Below are 21778 nucleotides of genomic sequence, written 5' to 3'. Positions count from 1 at the left end.
GGGGAGAGAGCGGGGCGCCCCCGGGGGATCCCCGCTGTGGGGCGGCCTCTGCGGGGCACCGGGGCTCGGGCGGGGAGGGGCTGGGAAGTTTGGGGCGGCCCCGGCCGCGGGGAGCCGGGCGGAGGAGGCCGAGGGAGGAGGGAGCGGGGCGCGGGGCGGCCGGCCCCGAGGAGGGCGGGGAACGGCCCTGCCACAGGGCCTGGGGTGCTGCGGGGAGGGATGGGGAGGAAGGGGAGGGAAGGGGGGTGCTGCCCGCTGCAGGAGGGGTCATGGCCATGCTCCGTGTCCAGCTGCTGCTGAGGGGCCTGGAGCACAAGTGCTGTGAGGGGCGGCTGAGGGAGCTGGGGGTGTTGGTCTGGGGAAGAGGAGGCTCAGGGAGACCTCATTGCTCTCTGCAACTGCCTGAAAGGAAGGGGTGGGGAGCTGGGGGTCGGCCTCTTCTCACAGGTAACCAGTGACAGGACTAGAGGGAATGGCCTCAAGTTGCACCAGGGGAGGTTCAGGTGGGAAATGAGGAGACATTTCTGCTCAGAGAGAGCGGTCAGGCACTGGGACGGGTTGCCCAGGGAGGTGGTGGAGTCACCGTCCCTGGGGGTGTTCAAGGAGAGGTTGGATGTGGTGCTTAGGGACAGGGTTTAGTGGGTGACTTTGGAGGTATGGGATGGTTGGACCTGATGATCTTGGAGGCCTTTGCCAAGCTTAGTGATTCTAGGATTCATGTGGGAGAGGAAGTGCAGCTTCAGCCACCTCATTGCAGCTTGGTAGAAACCACCTCAGGGGTGCACACTGGGCCTCTTCCTTTGGGAGGTCAAAGGAGTGCAGCACACCTCAGTGGAGGTGTGAGGGAGCGGGGACGGGCCAGCAGCTCCGGAGGGATCTGGTCAAAGCATGTTCTTCAGAGCCCACATCTGCTGGGACACGTATGCATTACAGCCATAAGGGTCTGGTTAGGATCAAGTCACAGGTGGTGTCTTCTGAAAGTTTTTATTGTTACATCCTCCTTCTTCACTCTCCATTTTTGTTTTCTGAAGTCACGTGGCAGCTCTCAGAGCTATTTGTTTCCTGAAATTATCATCATCCCCTCTCTGGATTGAGTGCAGAGCAGCCTCCTTGCAAGCAAATCCATCTGTGGCCCACGCACCAGCCACCCAGGTGGCCCAGCCCTGGCCACACAGGTTCCTTCTCCACACTTGTGACCCAAACCCAACATACCCCAGTGCATGTAAGGACACCCAGACACCACGCCTTGCCCAGCTGCCTGCAAGGGATGGGTGTTTCTTGTTCCTTTAAATCTCACGAGTTAGTGCATTGCTTATTTAATGTTCCTAGAAGCTACTGCAATGCCAATCCATATTTAGATACTTCTTTCCTGATATACTCAAGTGCCACCATTACATCAGCTAACTAATGCAGTTGTCTTAACTGAAGGTGAAACTGTGTGTGCTGTTATTTATGTATGTTTTCAATGTATTTTCAGGTAGTCTGATCCCAGCAGAAATATTGGACTAAAAGCATGGGAATCTGAAGACCTCCGTTTCTCCTAGAAAAGGTGAAGAAAATATAAACAGTAACATTAAAAATCTTTGTGGAAAGATTAATCTGCAAATAGCATGTAGACTGAGAGGAGGTTCATGTGCAAATTAAGAAAATGATCATCTGAAAAGTGCTCGTGGCCAGACATGACAGGCTGTCTTGAATCTGATCTATGAAGTGATTTTGTTAGCCCTAAGAGGCTTTCCCAATCATTTTCATAAGATTTTGTAATTACAGGAGTTGTTACTTTAGGTTGAATTAAAGTGTAAGCAAAATTTTTTAATAAATCAAATGTGAGACCTCTGTTCACTTTTTGCTAAAACTGAAGATGTATTGCTTCCAGAAGCTGTGTTTGAATGGATTGTGGCTCAGCTTACAATCCTGCTAAAGAAAAAAAATAAATCCATATTTCAGCTTATTTTTATCAGCTCTGTTACTTGGACTGTAGTCAAGACTATTTTACTTCATATTGGGAGAAATAAGACGAAAGGGTTCAAGTTTTTTTTCCTGAAATCCCTGTGTAACTGATAGAAATACAGTACTTTGTGACAGCACCTTTTGTGAATTACCATGCTTATAACTTTAAAACATTTTTTTCAGTGTCCTAAAATTCTTTGGCCTTATGTCTGGCTTGCAAAATGTGAAGAGTTATTTACAAATTGGAAAAAATATGTTTACTGTAAAAGTGGTTTAGAGAACAAGATTATTCATATAAAATCTACGTAATGTAAGATTTTCCTCATTCTCTTATTTTTGTCTATGTTATTATTTCATGAACAGTAAGCAGAAGTATAGTAACCATTGGTATTTCTCCAGCTAAAGAGATAATGAATAATAAATGAATAACACAAAGAATCAGCGGACATAACCACTGCATACTGGTGTTTAGTGTGCTGTTGGATTTGTTTTTAATATCAGCTGAATCTTTACTTACTGTTTATTCATTATTTCCAGGGATAAGATTAAAAAAGCAGGAGGAGAGATGGGAAACCCAGAAAACCTTGGAGATGCCTATGTTGCTGTGATTCGTCCAAAAAATACTGCTAGCCTGAACTCTCGGGAATATCGAGCTAAATCCTATGAAGTAAAACTTTAAGATTTTTTCTTTATTAACATTTAAAAAATAGTATGTAATAATAAATGTATAATAATAAAGCAAAAAAGAAAATCTGATAGTAAGATTGCTTAAATAACATACATGCATGTCACATACCTACTGTGTGTCACACCATCATTAGATTATTTGAGCACTTTACGGTTGTGTAATTTCCTTGTCTTGCATTTCACATCAGGGCCTTTCGCCCTGTGGGCTGCTTAGTACAAGGGAGCAGCCTTGTCTTTTTATCTTTAACCTTACTGTTGCGGAGGTCATTCTGACTTCACTGTCCTGCTCCTCCAGATTCAATACTTCATGAATTTGGTTACTGCTTTTACCATGGTGTGATAAACCTAAAAACAAACAAACCAAAAAAAACACCCAGTTGTTCAATGCTTGTCTAAGTCGTGCTTAAACACCTTTTGTTTCTTTGTTGTTTGAAAGATTTTGCTGCTCGAAGTTCCCATTGAAGGTCAAAAGAAAAAAAGAAAGAAAGTTTTGCTGGAAACTAAACTGCAGGGAAGCACTGAGATAACCCAGAGCATCTTGGATTATGTATTAGAAGCCACCAAACCAATATCACCAGCCAATCAGGGTATTAAAGGTAAAAATATTCTAGTCTGATTTTTTGTTGATAGCTCTACAAAATAGTTTAAAATCTAAATGGACACATGGAGGTAATACAAGAGCGTGAAATTAAAAAAAAAAAAAAAAAAAGGTACGTTTTGAGTTACATCAAAAACCACCACACAGCTAAAACCTTTCATTTACCATTGTTTCCTGTTACCTTCCAAGTCCATAAAATGCTTACTAAAAGATTCTTAAGTGAAACTTTGCCTGTTTGTTCTACTATTCCACCTCAAATTGAAATTTATAGCTAAACTTCTGGCAAAGCAGATGGAAGCACCTTTTTTAACCTTGGTCTGATCTGATGCCAGCATTGTATAAGAGATGCAATATCTACGTGAAAAAACATGTGGCATAACTGTATCAGTTACAATTATAATTTGGTTGGTACATTTTCTTTTTTATTACTGTGACATGGCTGGTCCAGCAAGTGACCTTGTGTTTGTGCTGACAAAAATTGGTTTAGTCAGCTTATTTAACTTCCAGATTGGTATAAACTATACTGACTAAAGCACTTTTTTTTTTTTTTGCTGTGCACCTCATCTTTGTTTTGTAAGTAAGGTTACACTGGGAAGGTTGTCAGTGCAGACAAGACAGTGCTAACGATTTGGATAAACTGGTTGCACGGTAAAATGTTGTAGGTGGCAATAGGTGGGGTTGGATGGATTTAACAAAGGCAGTGAAGCAGGAAACATGAAATAACTTAATAGCATTAGTACACATTGAGGGATGCCTAGCAAAAGCAAAAACTGTCTGTTTTTTACATAATTTGGAGAGTTTTAAATTGATTCAGGAACCATGCATTAATATGAACTGTTTAGTGTAGCCTCTGCTAAAATATGCAACTGCGGTCAGAAAAGCAAACAAAATGCTGGATTCTGTAAGGGCAGAAGGGAGGATAATGCAGAAAATACTGTCCTACCACTACATGAATTACCCTAACCTGAAATATTGCATGCAGTTGCACTTTCCCATTTCAGAAAGAATCTTATTTAACTTAAAGATGAGTGGTTTAGGGGGTGAATGCTACCTGAATAATTAGAGGCATAGAAAAATTACTGTGAAATAAGGTGTACAGTCTGTTATCTTTCAGGCTAATGGGTATATACATATTTATGTTCTTTGCTTTGTGTATTTATTTAGATTTTCTAACCTTGCTTTACATTATAGCTAATAATAAGTGACTTTTCTTCCTAAAATTAGGAAGGATGGGTCTGGTAAGCATTCTGTTAGCCAACTCTGGGTTGTTTTGTTTTCTCGATTAATTAATTGTTTTTTGTTTGTTTGTTTTTTAATACTGTACTAGGGAAGCGTGTAGTGCTAATGAAGAAGTTTCCTCTTGATGGAGAGAAGACAGGCCAGGAGGCATCACTTTACATCGTTCCAACCGTTGTGAAAGGTAACACTAAATATAATTTCTGAAGTTGCATTCGTGTTAGTAGAAGTTCAGTTGAGGATTTAAGAATTCTTATGAATACACTGTGTGATTTGTATTTAAACATTAAAAAGTTAGATTTGCATGGAAACCTCTCTCTGAACACTTTAAAACTTGAAAATGTTGCATAAAGGCATGGGAAAAACTTGTTTTTAATGGATTGCATTTATTTCTATAACTATAGCACACTTTCACTTATGGATTTAAGCTGTATTTGTTCACTTAATGCATATGTTTTGAACTGTAATCACCTCCTTTGAACTTGCTGAATGCAATTGTAAATAAGGCATCCAGACTATTCAATTCAGTGTTGTTTACTCAGAGAAGAATGCTTAGTGAATTCTGTAAGCAGTTTTGTTTAATGTGGAATGGTGAAGAAGTTCTTTAGAAGGCTAAGTAAACTGCTTGTCGGGAAAGTTTTTAAAAACAAGCCTGAAATAAGTGTCTGTGTGCCTTTGGTGAAACTCCTTTTTTGTTTTTGTGATAGTCCTTAAGGATAAAAACTATCAAATAAATAAATACCATTGTGGAGTTACCAATAGCGTTAAACACTTCTTCAGTTCCTAAGCGCTATTCTTTTTTTTTTTTTTTTTTTTTTTTCTGACAACAGCAAACATTTCATATTAATTTCTCAGACGAAGCCGATCACAGTGATGGTGTAGTAACTGAACACGTCATGTATTTTAAGGCTAGTCTTTTGAGTTGTAAATTGTTATGTAAGGATTGTGTATAATTTTTATCAATTATTGTATGGAAAAAGTTCAGCTAGTCTCAGTTGGGAACACATAACTACAAAAGATGCAGAAGGGAAAACAAGATTGTTTTCTTTGATGAGTCTTCAGAGTATGTTTCCCTTACAGATAATACAAAATATGCATACAGTCCGGGATGTCCCGTGTTCTACTGTTTACAAGACATCATGAGGGTCTGCAGTGAATCCAGTACCCACTTTGCTACACTTACTGCAAGAATGCTAATTGCCTTGGACAAGTAAGAAATGCCATAAATAAAAGTACAGTAAAATAGAAGAGAAAAAAAATTGGAGATGTTGCAAATAATTTTTACATCATTGTGAATAAAAAGAAAATCATAGTGATACCAGTTTGCTTTCTTCACGTTTATCAGAATCTAAAACCATGACAACAGATTTCTAAATCTTTTTCAAAATGTTTTTGTAAACTGAGAAATGGTGTGCTTGTTTAAATCAAGTGGCTTCTTGGAAGTCCTTGCTTACAGTGAATGTTTTATAAAATCACATAAAATACTAATATTTAATCTTCTGGAAGTGACATGAATGTTACCAATAAGAGTATTTGCAAGACTGCAGTGGAAATATCTTATTAATTTTATACCATTTAGATTTGCCTTTAGAAACAGTGAAGTGCATCTCTCCCAGACATACATGTTTATTTGCAGTAGTGAATTAAGTTTCGGAACGGTGATTAGTTGTTTAGCCAGATTTATAGGAGTTTGAAATTTGAACATGTGAGCAGGTTTTTTTACGTTTAATGTCCCCTTAACAAAGAAATACCAGACATACTTATGTATGAACTTATTTGCAGGAGTAAGTCTGTCTGAACTGTAGGTTAATGAGGCCTTTAATAGGAAATAGGAAAACATCATGTTTATGAGCACCTTTTTCTGCCACACATAAGGTCAGGTGAAGCTCTTGGCTAATACAAAAAGTAATAATAATAACAATAATAATAATAATAATTACAGGCTACTGCATGGCAAGGTTCTGTGTGTAGTTTTTGTGCAGTTCATTAGTATTTCTGTGTATACCATTATGCCAGATTTTATATTTATTTGTTAATTTATGCCTTCAGATTCTAAGCTCTGCTTAAAAGGCGTCACCAGGCTTACAGCTGTTAGAGAAACTTTGGAAGTATAATAGAAAAGAGTTTATATGGATTATTCTCTAGGGAGGTAGTCTGAAATAACACTTCAATATGGTACTTTGAACTTTTCAAATTAATCTATCAACTGAAATTACCTGAAAATACCCTCAGTTAGGCAAGAGGGTGTTTAGAGCACAATGACCACAATTTTAAAGACCTTCCTCTCAGCAGGACTATGAGTAAGTGAAAGGAACATAGCTTTTGCAGGACATGATTGATTGGATCCGGGACTTAAAAATCCAGGCCTAGGAATGTTCTCTGAACTGCAAGCCACATTCTTAGACTGGCAAGATCCAAATGATCCTGTCAGTGGATCTTTCATTCCAGAGCATCTATTTCTTTCTTCTACATTTCTGGGGTAAATCACTAAAAAGAATTTATTATATTCTAGTGAAGTATGAATTTATTTCAAGCTTTCCAGAAAGAATGTGTGGAAACCTAAAATGCAAACCTGACTTTAGATTTTTAAAATGTCTTGTTCCACATGACCCTAAAGCCGTTCTATATTATCAGGAGGAGTCCACTTAAAACAGAATAATCTTCAGCAAAGCTATGTGAAAAAGCAGGTGGTAGCCTACATGAAAGAGAATTAGCAGTTTCTAAGTTATCAAAGGAAGCTTCAGTCTGCGTACATACTGAAACTTCAGCTCACACTTTAAACAAATTGCTTTAAGTTTCAAAATGAGTATGCTGAGAGTAGTAACACTGATGAACTGAAAGTAAATGAAACGATAACTTGGTGTGGTTACGTGTTTTGGCTGTAACCATCGCTACCTTTACTGTAGATCTTAATTTCCTTTTCTTTGAGAGGTTGCATCTGCCGGAAATGTGTTTGAGCAAACGTTTGCTTAACTATATTCTATTAAAAAAATAATTTGGGGGGAGTAATTTAGTGTGATAAAATTCTGTGCACATTATAATTATTTCTTAATGTATAGTTATCGTGCATACAACCCTTAATCAAACAAAATAATGGCCAGGCATGACCAAAATATTCATTTATTACCTGAAAATGAATTACTTGCTCATTCTCTTCTGCAGGTGGCTGGATGAACGGCATACCCAGTCTCATTCCATCCCAGCTTTATTCAGACCATCTCCTCTTGAGAGAATTAAAACAAATGTAATAAACCCTGCCTATGCTATAGAACCTGGTCAAACAGAGAGCTCGTTACACATGGGTTATACTGCCTTGGAAATAAAGAGTAAAATGCTGGCACTGGAGAAAGCAGATATGTGTATCTATAATCCCTTGTTTGGGTCTGACCTTCAATATACCAATAGGGTAAGAACTGTATTTTCATTTTATATTTGTGAAACATATGTACATTTTCATTTTACAGCTCATTCATTTATTTTATATGAGCATGCTTTGTGTTTTAATGTGATCAGATTTCTTTCTTGCACACTTAACTGCCAAATAGGTTTTAAAATCCACACACTTGAACAGGAGTCCCTTTACTTATAAAATGTCACTAGCATAAATTTGGTTCCAAGAGAATACTTGGGTTGGATGGGGGATTGTTTAACCAAATCTCAGTAAGACTTTTTTTTTCAGTTGTGTTTAAATTATGTCTTCACAGGTTGACAAAGTGGTAATAAATCCATACTTTGGCCTTGGAGCCCCAGACTATTCAAAAATTCAGATTCCTAAAAGAGAAAAGTGGCAACGTAGCATGAGCAGTGTCACAGAGGACAAGTATTACCTTACATTTCTTTTTCTTTAATAGATAATTTTGCTTTGTTACATCACAGTAGTACTTGGCAGACTCAGAATGATGTTCTCTTTAGGGTTTCACTGTACAAATGCCTATTTAAAAAAATCTATTTGAAGTCTCTAAGTACTGAAACAACAATTAAAGGATGGGTCAAGGAAGTTTTAAATTACAAACATTAGGAAAGCATTTCTTAGCATAATGAGTACAGCTGTGGCTTGGCTACTGCATGACTAAAATACTAGTTGTACAAATACACATTTTAGCTGCATGAGCTGTAGATCTGAAGTTAGTCGTGAGTTAGTCATTGAAATATTACTGAACTGTGTTTTCCTTCTGCTTTCCCTTTAATTTAATAGGGAACACCAGTGGGTAGATGATTTCCCTCTTCATCGGAGTGCTTGTGAAGGCGATTCTGATTTACTAAGCCACCTTCTGGACAAAAAGTTTTCTGTTAATCAGTTAGACAGTGACCACTGGGCACCTATCCATTATGCATGCTGGTGAGTCAGTTCGATATATTTTTGCAAATGAAGCATATTCTTGCTGTAGCAATTCTTTAGCACTAAGCACCTGTGTAATTCATCATGCAGACTCAAAAATGAGGAAAAAAAAATCTAGACTTTTATAGTTGGACTCTAATAAATGTTAGTGTTAACCTTTTGAAGAGAAATATTGCTTCAGGTTTTGAGATAATTGCTATCTGAATGGTTTCAGAGACCAGGTATGGATACCATATCATCAAACACTTATCTATTGTTCCTATAGCTGTCCTGAAGCACCTGTTTTAATTGCTGGGTCTGGTTTAGTGTGGTAACTTTTGCAGTCTTCACTGGTTAAAGGCTACAAGTAGTTTTGTACAGCAATAGCAAGTGTTGGTGACGGTCATGCTTTGAGCAGGAAGCTGATTTAGGTAATTTCCAGATGCCAACTTGTCTGATTCTATAATTCTGTGATGATTTTAATCTATAATTCCTTCAAAGCTTTTGTCAGTTGTTGTAGAAATGCTTTTGTTTTGTCCTTAAGCAAGTTAGTCTTCTGTATTTATAATTGTGTCTGATGACCTGAAGAACATGAAAATCAAGCTCGGTTGTTTGAAAACAAACAAAAAACTTATTTGACTTTTAGTGTTTCTCAGAAAATTTACATGAACAGCATACATCAGATTTACCAATTACCAGTGTGAGGTTTAGGTGTTCTCAGGAGACATCTACGTGACAGTCAGAAGGTTTAATGTGATTCTCACAAGGATTTTGAGAATCACATTACTTGTGGGCGAGGCTGAGCCCTGTTTTTGGTGTGACTGCATTGCTACAGCTACCCCAACTTTGTTTAAAGCAAGGTTGGGTGTGTCCGTAATGAATCCAATAAACAGTTACTAGATGGTACCGAGTAAGTGTACAATAGTTGCCACAAACTTATTAATGTTCCCTTCTCTTTGGTGTCATTTCAGAGTTAAACTCTTGAGCATGGCAGTATACTTTTTCATATTTAGGAGTATCTGAAAAAGATTGTTGTTTACACTTGTGTCTGTTCTGTTTTTAATCTCTCTGCAGGTATGGAAAAGTTGAAGCCACTCGGATGCTGTTAGAGAAAGGGAAATGCAATCCAAACCTTTTGAATGGCCAGCTTAGCTCTCCTCTGCATTTTGCTGCTGGAGGTGGGCATGCTGAAATAGTACAAATTTTACTGAATCATCCAGAAATTGACAGAGTAAGTTCTGTTTGTGTACAGAAATAGCAGTTTAACATCCCCTTTCTAGGTTGTGCATGTGAAATACTTTGTGTCCAGATCAAAGTGTGTCATCCCATGGAGAGGTTGCCAAAAAAATGGTTTTCCTCAGTTCTGCTTTTCCCATTCTATATCAATGAAATGTTAAACTCCAGGATTGAGGATCTTAATAATCTTGAAAATATGTAAGTGTTTACCCATCTCCAGTCAAAACAATGTATTTTCTGTGTTTCTGTTTGTTTGTAGCACATTACTGATCAACAGGGAAGGTCTCCACTGAATGTCTGTGAAGAGAACAAACAAAATGAATGGGAAGAAACTGCAAAACTGCTGAAGGAAGCCATAAATAAACCTGTATGTGCTTATTTTCTAAATAGTTTGCAGTTTATATTTAATTTACACATAGACTTGTGGAAGAGCTAGGCCGACTTATAGCTGTTACTGGAAACATGCAATATACTTAAATTGTTAGTGTAAATATTGACAAACTAGCATTTTGTCTATTTTTTTTTTTTGTGAATAATTATGGCTAGTAAGACTTTAAATGTGTTTATTTGATTTATTTGTAGAAGTACCACATCAACTGTTGATCTCATGTCTACTTTTGATGATATAACCATTACTTTTCTTTATGCCTTATTAACTTATGTGCTGATAAACAGGGACACTCAGCTGCTTAAATGCAGACTTCTACAAAATAGGCTACTCAGTTCTTGAGCACTGAGTAGATTTGAGGAGAGGAAATAACACAATCTTGCAACATTTTATTTGAGAAGCTGAAACACTGAACCTGTTGGAGAGATGAACACAAGATGTTTCTTTACTTTGTATGACTTGTATATGCTTTAAGCACCTGATTTCAGTCTCTCAGAAAGCGCACTCTGCGCCCACACGTAAATCACTGAAGGCTATGGGAATTCTGAAAGGGGAAAATGATTTATTATTAGCAATATTATTGAAGGGCTAAAAGATCTTAGTGAGATTGTATTCTTATTTTGCTGGGGTCTGTGTAAAGGATGGTGCTTTCCTCCTGAAAAATTAACCTTTTTTGGATTAGACTAATGGTGAGAATAGTTCATAACATGCCGGTAATAGTGAGGTAGTCATTTCAGGATCTGTTTAGGCAGTTGAGCCCAGATCCCTTTTTCTGTAAGTTCCTGCTTGCCTTTGAGTTAAACAAAAGCAAACTCCTCAAATATCAGTAGAACCTATCTTGTAGTTACTGTGGTAAAACAAAACAAAACAAAAAAAAACACCTCATAAGAAGTTGCATGGGACATGAAACATACAGTTTTCTTAAACAAAAATATGAAGAAGTTGTGCAGTGTGTTTTTTCTCAACAGTGTCAAGCACCAACAATAATTTGTATAAGTTTACATTAAAGAATTAAACACTGTTTCTTTATGTAGTATGAAAAGGCACGGATTTATCGTATGGATGGGTCATACCGCTCTGTTGAGCTGAAACATGGAAATAATACCACTGTACAGCAAATAATGGAAGGGATGCGTTTGTCTCAAGAAACTCAGCAATACTTCACTATCTGGATCTGTTCTGAGAATCTCAGTAAGTAACGGGGAAGTTATACTTGAGAGTTTATCACAGGTTTTTTTGTTTGGCTTTAAAAAAAATGACAATTTTCTTAAGAAAATAGGAAACATGGTCTCTGACAGCTTTGTAATACTCTGTATCAGTTTCTTACAAACCATGTTTAGGAATTAATTTATATCTAGGCTGTCTGTTAACATGCTTTGCCCCTCCTGGAGACTCTGTGATCCTTACAGGTGTCATTCTTTATATATTTTGCATAAGGAGTGAGACCCAATTTTCTATTTCCTCTGCTTAAGCTTTCCTGCAGTAGATCAGCTCCCAGCCGTTACAGCCTGATATCTCCAAAATGTGCTTTCAGAGTTACAGATAACTTCATTTTACTCATTGTTTTGGCTATCTCCAGTAGGTCTGACTCTCTCACTGTGGCACCTAAAATGTATTTTATCTTGGAAGATGAGCCTGTTCCAGATTGCCTTTCTGTTTACAAAACACAGTTAAGGTCCAGTGGATACTGTGTTGCTGTGTTGACAGTACGGTTAAGACAGAAGCCTTGCATTCAAACTTCTATTTATTGATGTCATTATTCTACTACTTCAGCACTGTTGCATTGTTACTTTTTTTAAATATAAAAGTATTGTAGTTGTATGCAGTCTGGCTACTGTAACCCACATTTGAATGTAATACCTGGAACAGAATGGATCATAGAGAATGGCTTTGGTTGGAAGGGACCTTTAAAGATCATCTAGTCCAGTCCTTCTGCTATAGACAGGGAAGAAGTGTTTGAGTATTTAAGTCTTACTGCCTTTTTAAAGCATATATATCATGTTTTACTTAAATCACAGAAATACTACCCTTGCATTTTAGGGGAAATATTCGCTGATACATTGTTTGTTTAAAACGAAGCAATTCTGTAGATATTTAGCCTAAGTTTAAAAATGAATCAGCTTCTGATATATAGTCCTTCAAACAATTAATGACAAGTTTTAAAAATACATTTCTTGCAGTTTGTTGCATGCAGTTGTAAAGACCACATAGTCTCCTTGTATATAGGATGGATAATATTTTTCTGTGTTTGAATGTAGGGGGGATAAGTAGAGTGAATAGATAGATTATCCTCAGTGAAAACATGTTCCACTATAATAGGTCCTTTGAATTTTTACATATAAGGTAAAATGTCACAATGTAGAAGCTAGGGCAGTGAAGATAAAACAAATGCAGTTCTGGTTCCTCGCTACTAGAAAACAGCTAAACAGTAATCACAAAGACAGGCAGGACAAGTGAATGAGCACAGCTGAAGGTATGTATATAGCAGGACTGTAGCTGGAACCTCTGCATTTATATCATCTCTGATACAGACAGGAGAACATGTAAATTTGAATTATTGTAGCCTGATAAGATATTTCACATATTAAAAAAAATGAATGTCTGTTGTGAAAGGTTTATGGATTATATCTCCAAAAATGGCAAGTATGTTTGCAAGATAAGCTATATCTGTATTTTTCCGTCAAAATCAGACTTTTGGACTTTGTCCCATAATAATTATTGTGATTTATTTAATATGTCTGCTTGCTTTCTGGATTCCCTCTACTTGTGGCTTTATGATCCATCTTGATATTCCATTAGGTTTTTAAATACAAGTTCACTCTTGGGAAGATGAAAACAACAAAGGTTCATCGTTAGTGCTTTTATTAAGTATATGCCAAGAGTTTTGTCAATATGTCTGTATTTTTAAAACCTTTTATATGTAGCAGTTTAGAAAGCATTGGAAAACTGTTTGTTAATGAGTCCTCAGTTTGAGATATTCTGTTTCTGGCACAGAATTTAACATCCATATATGTATATGCTAGGTTATTGTTCTGTTTATTTATAAACAAACTGGTATTTTCTAGGCCTCCAACTGAAGCCATATCACAAGCCTTTGCAGCATATTCGAGACTGGCCTGAAATATTCACTGAACTGACAAATCTGGATCCTCAGAGGGAAACTTCACAGCTTTTCCTGAGAAGAGATGTGAGACTTCCACTGGAAATAGAAAAAAAGGTCTGCACATAGAAGTCATAGCGTGAAACCATGGTCTGAATCAGGACACCTTGAACATCAACACTCAGTGTGTTTAGTGACTGTAGTAATTTCCATGCTTACTTAAATCAGATCTCTTCTCTCCTTCCCTTTTCTGTAAGAGTTTGTCTTCAAGTTCTGCCCCATGCCTGCTCAACATTCACTCAGACTCTCTCTTAATTTCTCACCTTCTGAACTGTTTGGTTTATTGTAAGTCCATGTGCCCCAGTCTCTGTTTGTCATGCTCTGTTTTCTTTTCCTCATACTGTGATGTATCCAATACTTAATTAGTCAATTTCAGTGGGATTATTCAAATATATTCAAAATTGATTGGGGAATGGGGGACGGGGGAGGAGGACACATATCAGTATTTCTGTGAACCTATTGATTGGGCATGGTGTGCTAGTCACCTTTAATTTGCAAATGCGTTAGATTAATGAAGTCTTGAATTAAGTCAGTAAAAAAAAATGTCATTTTTACCATTGCAAAGCATTACTAAAAGGTACATTTCAAGCAGGATCACACCTTCGTGCTCTGTCTCTGAATCAATGAGAAATTGTATTTCTTGTTTCTAAGCTTATTTTGTTTTACCATGAAATCATATTAATTATTTTTTTTTTTTTTAAACAGATTGAGGATCCATTAGCTATTCTTATTCTTTTTGATGAAGCCAGATATAACTTACTGAAAGGTTTCTATACATCACCTGATGCCAAGCTGATCACACTCGCAAGTCTGCTCCTACAAATAGTCTATGGAAATTATGAGAGCAAGAAGCATAAACAGGGCTTTCTGAAGTAAGTATGTGCATTTAAAATGTCAGATTTTGTTTTTCAGTGACACATTTTAGATAGTTCCACTTAGTGTGAAGCTCTCAAATTTTAGGTATATCGTTATTTACTGTCACTGAGCTCTAGTTCAGAGTGACCATATAACCCTTGTAGCATTAACAGAAGTTAGGTGTGGTGTCTGATAAACACGCTAACTTTACTTATTGCAGTCCCAGGCAGAGGGATGGAGGTTCTGTATTCTGCAAGTCTGTGCTGAAATCCAGTAATATGAAAATGTATAACGGTATTCATGTGAGTGAAGTGTTTTAACAGGATGGAGACTGGGCTATGCTGAAGGAATTCCTTACTATGTCCAGATAAACCAGATTCTGGACTGGCTTTCCTCCCTCTTTTGGAGGGGGTATGGAGAGACCATGGAGAGCGTTATTTCTGTTCACATTTGCATGTGAAATGCTACACCAAATTGGTCAGGAACACAGCACCAGCAGGGCTGTGCCAGATGGTGCTTTTCTCTCACCTTCTCTTCACTTGACCGTGGAGCTGTGGCTGAGCTCTTCTGGGATGTGTTTTTTTCTTCCCACATACATTCCTACAGTGGTACCTGAACACATCAAGATTTCGCTCCTCTGCTGTGTGAACCTTCACTCCACCCCCCACCAACTCCACCCCAGCTCATTCACGTAACAGCAGCTGTGCTATCCTGGGAGGCTACTATACTTCTTATCTCTTCTCATTCACAGCAGCAGCTGAGCTGTGTTGGCTTGCTTTTCTTGGTTATGTCCTCCACCATCAGTAAATCAGGTGCATTTTTTTGCTGCAGTTACACTGATACAAGTGGGAGCTGCCTCTGAAAGGGCTGGCTGTACTGCCTCATGTCCAGGTTCCTTTCTCTGCCTTCTGTTAGGCATAGGGACTGTACCTGTACAGAGTAAGCCAGATGAATGAGCTCGCTGAGCAGAAAACCAGCAGTGACCCGGATGCGTTGTCCTGTGTGGGGTTTCTGTTTGGTAGTGAAGTTGTGGACAAATACAGTGTAAAAGGGATGCAGTCTATATTAATAGTGCATGAAAGCCAACTAGGCTTTTACAGCTTCCTTTTAGTGTTTGTTGCCTCTTTTAAAAATAGAACTTTCTATAGATAGCTCATAATACGAGAGTGAAGCTATTTAATTTTCACGTGGAGATGAACGGGCCTGGCTATTGTTGGTACTGAACACAGCACTGAAGGGAAGAGTGCCCATAAGCTGTCATCCTTACCAAGTTATGTGATTTTTCTGGTTTAAGCGACTGTCCCTATATAATTTTGGCTTCCAAACTGGAAACCACCAAACCGGTCTGTAATCAAGTAAGAGTCGTGTTCTGCTGCTAGCATTTCCTGCCCCTGTCATGTCCACAATGCGTGACACAGAGAGGTTAACACAAAGCTCTGTCAACTGCATGGCCATTAACTAAGAATTGCTCTCCATCTTAGGAAACCCCAGCTTCAATTTCAGGATAGCTTCTCATCTGAGGAGGCAAGGTAGAATGGGAGCTGACTGTCTAGCTCTGTGTATGTGGCTTGAAGATGCAAGCTGGCAGCCATTGTTCTGAGTCCTTATTTTGTTTGATTAAGGAAAACTTCTTTTCTGCTTTCTTTTTCTTGTAGTGAAGAAAATCTTAAATCCATAGTGCCAATCACTAAACTGAAGAGTAAAGCTCCTCACTGGACAAACAGGATACTTCATGAATACAAGGTAGGACAAATAGTAAAATTCTAGAAAATCCTGTCTTAAACATATATTTGACCGATTGTCAGTTAATGGACAAAAATTCTCATATATGAAGCTGGAAATGTGTATGCTCTGAATTTTTAGTATGGGTTGTTGGAACGCTCTATTTCTTATACAGTTACAGTTGTTTTGTTTCTTAAAATAAGTACAATTTTGTCATCTGTTCATTTATCCTCAACATTATCTTTCCATTGGGGGATGTTGCCAATTGAGGTGGACATGTAGAAAATCTACGCTGATTTGTATTTTCCCATATTCTTGCAGCGATAGATCCATAAACTCCTTTGTAACTTGTATGTTAGAGACGTTAGTGGTACTGACTCACAAACTACACTGATTAGAGTAGGTCATTTAGCAAAACTCTTAAACGTGGACTTGGGCTGCTTCTGTAGAAGACATCTAACTTCGGGCTGTGAATTCCAAACTGGGTCAGACACACCTGAAAATTAAATTAGCGAACTTCGCAACAAATTGTGGAAGAAGTGAGGTGTGACAGGGAGAATTGTACCAGCTGACATGTATCACTTACAGTAGCCAACAGGAAACTCTGCAGAGGCACACAGGGAATGTTTTCAGGTCTTGCCACAACTTCTTTAAGATGAGGTTACTCAATCATATGCTTTCTCCTGAAGCCTACACCTTTTCTGTCAGAAACCAGCAGATCATCTTTGTAATATAGATGAAGAAGGGGAAGATGATGGTTTTTCTAAGACTGGTATAGAAGGGGGCACAGCAGAGTATTCTCTACTCTTTCTTTTATCTGATAATACGTAAGAGTGAGCACAGCTTTTTAGCCTTCTGTTCTTTGGACATTATTTTTGAGTGCAAGAGAAGGGGAAAGGAGCTGCAATCTTTGTTCCAAAGACATTCATATATTTTACATTTTAAAAATAGCTGTGTAGAATTCAGATGAACAGTAATGCAGGGTGTAGAACCAAAGAGGTTGGTGCCACCCACCACACCCACAATTATGGTCCCCTAATTGCTAAAGACTTATGTTCCCTCTTGGCCCTGTGCCTTCTCATGTGTGGCCCAGACAGTTTTTTGTTTCAGAAATGTTTTTTAGTTTCAGAACTCAGAAAGTTATTTCCCCTTTTTCTATTTAGGGTGCTTTACACCAGTATATTCTGAGGTCGGAGTGCATTCTAACAACCCTTTGTTGCGACTGTTTCATGTTACTGAAGAGGAAGGAAACAGCAGGAGCACGTCTCACTCCAAGTGAGGGCTCTGCTGAAGAAAACAAAGCTGTGCTGCCTTTTGTTTAAAAAATAGAAAATCCACGCTGTGTTTGGGGGAGATACTTGCTCATCTGAACATGCCTTGGAACGCTTGAAGGGTTGATGAAGGTGAATGCTTAGGGTTTTTTGGATTTTATGTATTTAGCGCCTGACAAGTCCAACGTACTTCTGAGAGAGGGAAAATTGTGGGGATCTGCAGTGCTCAGGTGTCTGTGGTTAAGATTTTTTGATGCTCATACAGGCAACTGCTTTCTGCCTCAGTCTGTTTTGGCATCTGAGCCTTTCTGTGACTCCAGGGTTTAATATAGGTACAGGAGAATGGTTTCTAGAAAGCACTTTGGGAATACTAGTTTAGTGGGAATTCTACTGAACTGTGGATTTTCTTCAAATAATCACAATTATTTGGGAAGACGTGTTGATTGCCATTGTTCTTTTATTTCTAGAACCTCAGCACCAGTGAAGGTGTAAGTAAAGAGATGCATCACCTTCAGCGCATGTTTTTGCAGAACTGCTGGGAAATTCCTACTTATGGAGCAGCTTTTTTCACCGGCCAGATATTCACCAAAGCAAGTTCAAGTAGCCATAAAGTCATCAAAGTGTACGTAGGAGTCAATGTGAAAGGGCTGCATCTCCTCAACATGGAAACAAAGGTCAGCTTACGTGATCTGCCAATAAAAGCTGCTAAGTTTTAATTCTGTTCTCTTAAATTCCCCATGCTACTTCCTACTTTCTACTTTTTTTTTTTTTACTAGTCTCTTTTCACATCCGACTTGACTGTGAAGATTTCCAAGATTTTGAAGTCTTCAAAGGGCACTACTAATAGAAAGCCTCGTATTTTTCCACTTGACTACTTTATAAGCTACAACTAGATAATGGAACATACTGTTTCACTTAGGTAGAATCCTATCTAAAGTAAGGAAAAGTAAGGAAAATTCAGTTTGTAAGTATGGAGAGTATTTTCTGAGTGACGGTTTACTGCATTTCATTGTAGGCTTTACTCCTCAGCCTAAAGTATGGCTGCTTTATGTGGCAGTTGGGAGATGGTGATACATGTTTTCAAATACACAGTCTGGAAAACAAAATGAGCTTTATTGTGCATACCAAACAGGTAAGCATTGTCATTTTTCATCCTCTGTTTATGTTGAATTATTTTTCCTAGACTTCTCTTTTGAGATTGACAACCCTTGTTCCATATAAAAGATGCTCCAACCAAGTCCCCACAAAAATGATTTTCAAATGAGAACTCTTGCTAATATTTCAGAATGTTTGCTTGTTTTCCTAGTATGTGAAACCTTTAGGGTTCAAAATATGTAAAAATACATCTGCAGTTATTAGGGAATAGAATTTTTGTAATGGAAACTGTTTGTTGCATGTACCCAATGCTTTAGACTCTAAGGACAATTTTAAATATGACAAGAATCACAGAGTTAAAGCTGGTAACTTTTCTATCAGAACTAGTGGAGTTTGGGATTAGGTGGTGTTAGTGATAATATGTCATGTTAAAATGTGTTGCAACAGAACTACAGCTTTGAGTGTCTTGTATACTTTGACAGTAGTTGCCTTTTGATTCTTAAGAATATGGATAGAGGGATGAAGTGATTTAACGTTTTGAAAAACACTTTCTGATTTATGAGGAAAACCTAGTTCTCGTTTTTCATTATTTCATTACTTTTTCTAAAATGATGTAATTTCTAACACTTCTGTATACTTACCTTTGCCATATATTTAAATTGTTTGTGTCATTGATCTGAAATGCTGATTAGAATTTAATTGTATGCCCTTGCACAGGCAGGTCTCGTCGTAAAACTTCTGATGAAATTAAATGGCCAGTTAATGCCAAGTGAAAGAAATGAATGATGGAAAAGTTATGAAACAGCATCTTATGGCTAAGCAAAAAACAATTCCCATCCTGACAGAAGACTTCCACATACATGAGTTTTACACAATAGAAAAGTCAATTTGTACAGTTGGTTTTTTAACTTTGTACAGAAGCTGCATGGTTTATTTTTTTAAAAAACTATACAACATATCTATTATTTTTATAAATATTTTTGTTTTGCATATAAGCTATTGTAGAGCTTCAGGTAAACCAGTAAAGCTAGTAAAATGTAAATTTCGGTCAGACGAGAGTGAATAAGGAATCATTCTTGATTCTTGATTGTTGGACAAGAATGAATCTGGGAACTTTGTTTCCCAGAGGATTATGGGACTGCTGGTGCCATTAAGCAAGTCTCAGTTAACCTATTTACCTTTCCTGTCTTTCTGTGGAACATCGAGGAGGTTGTATATGTTTTAGTATTTGTAGACAAACTTTATTTTTAAAATACTGTTGATAAGTATGCCTAGAAGACCAGTCAATCCTTTGACCAACTACTTTTGATAAACTCATATTTTTTATTTGGTTTCTGACGAATGTTATAGCTGGCTTTATTTTTACTCTTTCTCATACTTTGTATTCAAATTTATTCTAAAATACTGCATGAGGATGTCAAAAGGGAAATACTTTGAATCTACAAAAGCCATATTAAATGTTTAGCATGCTTGTTATAGGAAAACTGGATTTTTACTTTTGCTGTGCAATATAAAATTTTGTATGTGAAGGAGAGGGAGATACAGATTTATAAATAAATCTTATTCAGAAGTCTTCAGAAAGTTTAATAAGTCTTACCCTGGATTGCAATACATATGCAGTAACAAAAGCTCATATAGGATGTACTGAGTTATTTCTGTTAAACTCATTCTCCTACTCATTACTTATTTCAGTTTATTGAAACCACAAGGAGTGCAGGATGCAGGAATGAATATACTTTATGTAACAGTTACAGTTTGATAATGCAACAATACAGTTTATAAGCATTCTTGCTCTTTGCAGTTAGGACTGGGTCTTAACGTGTTGGGTCTTAAGTGTAAGGTCGAATGCTATGGAGTCTGAAACATGTCGTTGTACCTTAAAATAGTATTCATGATACATCTTTAAAAATCCTAGTTGCATTTTGGGGTTTTAAGTGCACTTGACTATTTCTTCCATGTAAACTGCATGCTAAAACAGTGTGCAATATTTTGTAAAGTAACTTACAGACAAGTGGCTTTTTTTGTTGTTTTTTAAAGTGAAGATTAAAACAAGTGTTAGGAACTGTGTTGTTTTATAATGCCTTTACTAGTACCTCACTACTAGGAAGTACATTTTAAGAAATTAACATCTTAAAAAAAAAAAAAAAAAGTGAACAGGAGACTTCATTTGTTACCTTCTTAGAAAGCTGTGCTTTAAAACTGAAACTTCACTGTCATAAAGAACAGTAAATCATGGATGGTTATCTTTTATTTAAGGTAAATAATGCAACAGGTCCATCATAGTGCGTCCTTGCTATCGTGGCGCACTGGTATCAGAAGTACTCTTCCATACGCAGCACTTTGTTACAAAACTAGAGGAAGAATGTTAAGATGTGTGTTACAGTCACATATTTAACAACAGTATTAATATGCCTTAATGCTGTATAGTTCTTTCTGCTAAGATTCTTATTTATTACTACTTAATAAATTGTTTACAACAAGTCATCTTTGTTGGTTTTATATTATTGCCGCCAGCATGGAAGTACCATCAAATGTGTCACCAAGCAAGTCCTATTACTTTACAAAACACTTTTTTTTTTTTTTTTTTTTTTTTAAACAGGCTTACCTTACCTACAAAACTTGCAGTTTTGTAGGGTGATCATGAGATAGGATCACAGGAAGGGATCCATGGTGACTGCAAATTGAGGCACACAGAGCACTTTGCTGTGCACTGTGGATACAACTTGGGCATTGATCGGAAAAACTGGAAACTCTTAGTCCTGGCAAACCCAAAGGCTGCAGATGCTGTGTACCAAGGGAGTTTTTGAGGACTGAGAGCCCAGCCATGCTGTCCAGGTAGGCTTCTGGCAGCTGGGTGCATAGCAGTTGTCACTGGGTTGCTGTTACAAGAAAGGTGTGCGCTGTCCTTTTGTCTAGAAGTGGGAAATGTGAAACAGGAGCAGAGAGAAATCTGATGTTGTAGAGGTAGACTGCTAGTAACAGTCCTTTGGAATTGAAAAAGAGCTGCAGGAAGTCTAAAAATGAAATAATTCCTGCTTACAAATGTTTAGGTCAACTGTTAGTAGTTTCTCTAACAAGTATTTTTAAATCAATAACCATATAGTTGATAAAGCAAAGATTTGATGGAATATTCCAGCAAGGCTGAGTAAGGCACAATTGTAGTTGAAAATTTAAGCCGTGAAAAACAGGCACATTTTTACCAAGTGGGATAATTAATCATTAGACTGTCCTGCTGCCAGGATGGGTTTTTCCCTGCTTTCAG

At 37.6% G+C, this 21778-nt stretch overlaps 1 protein-coding gene across 2 annotated transcripts; it reads left to right on the top strand.

Moving 5' to 3' along the window:
* The first annotated feature begins 1475 nt into the window (after nt 1-1475).
* KRIT1 (KRIT1 ankyrin repeat containing) lies at nt 1476-20986 on the top strand. Of its 2 annotated transcripts, none has more exons than XM_084282919.1 (17): nt 1476-1549; nt 2488-2617; nt 3074-3233; nt 4563-4655; nt 5552-5681; nt 7634-7877; nt 8176-8291; nt 8667-8810; nt 9864-10020; nt 10285-10392; nt 11448-11604; nt 13479-13630; nt 14279-14445; nt 16084-16171; nt 17889-18095; nt 18437-18553; nt 19234-20986. In XM_084282919.1, exons 2-17 carry the CDS (start codon nt 2516-2518, stop codon nt 19300-19302), a joined length of 2211 nt encoding a protein of 736 aa, XP_084139045.1. In that variant the 5' UTR covers nt 1476-1549; nt 2488-2515; the 3' UTR covers nt 19303-20986. The 2 variants fall into 2 exon arrangements, with proteins under 2 accessions (XP_084139045.1, XP_084139046.1); XM_084282920.1 differs by lacking the exon at nt 19234-20986 and adding an exon at nt 18198-18340 and having other exon boundaries at nt 18437-18518.
* The last annotated feature ends 792 nt before the right edge of the window (nt 20987-21778 follow it).

Source organism: Netta rufina (assembly GCF_964035555.1).
Source record: "Netta rufina genome assembly, chromosome: 2".
Classification (NCBI taxonomy): domain Eukaryota; kingdom Metazoa; phylum Chordata; class Aves; order Anseriformes; family Anatidae; genus Netta; species Netta rufina.
This window is presented reverse-complemented; position numbering and strand designations above follow the sequence as displayed.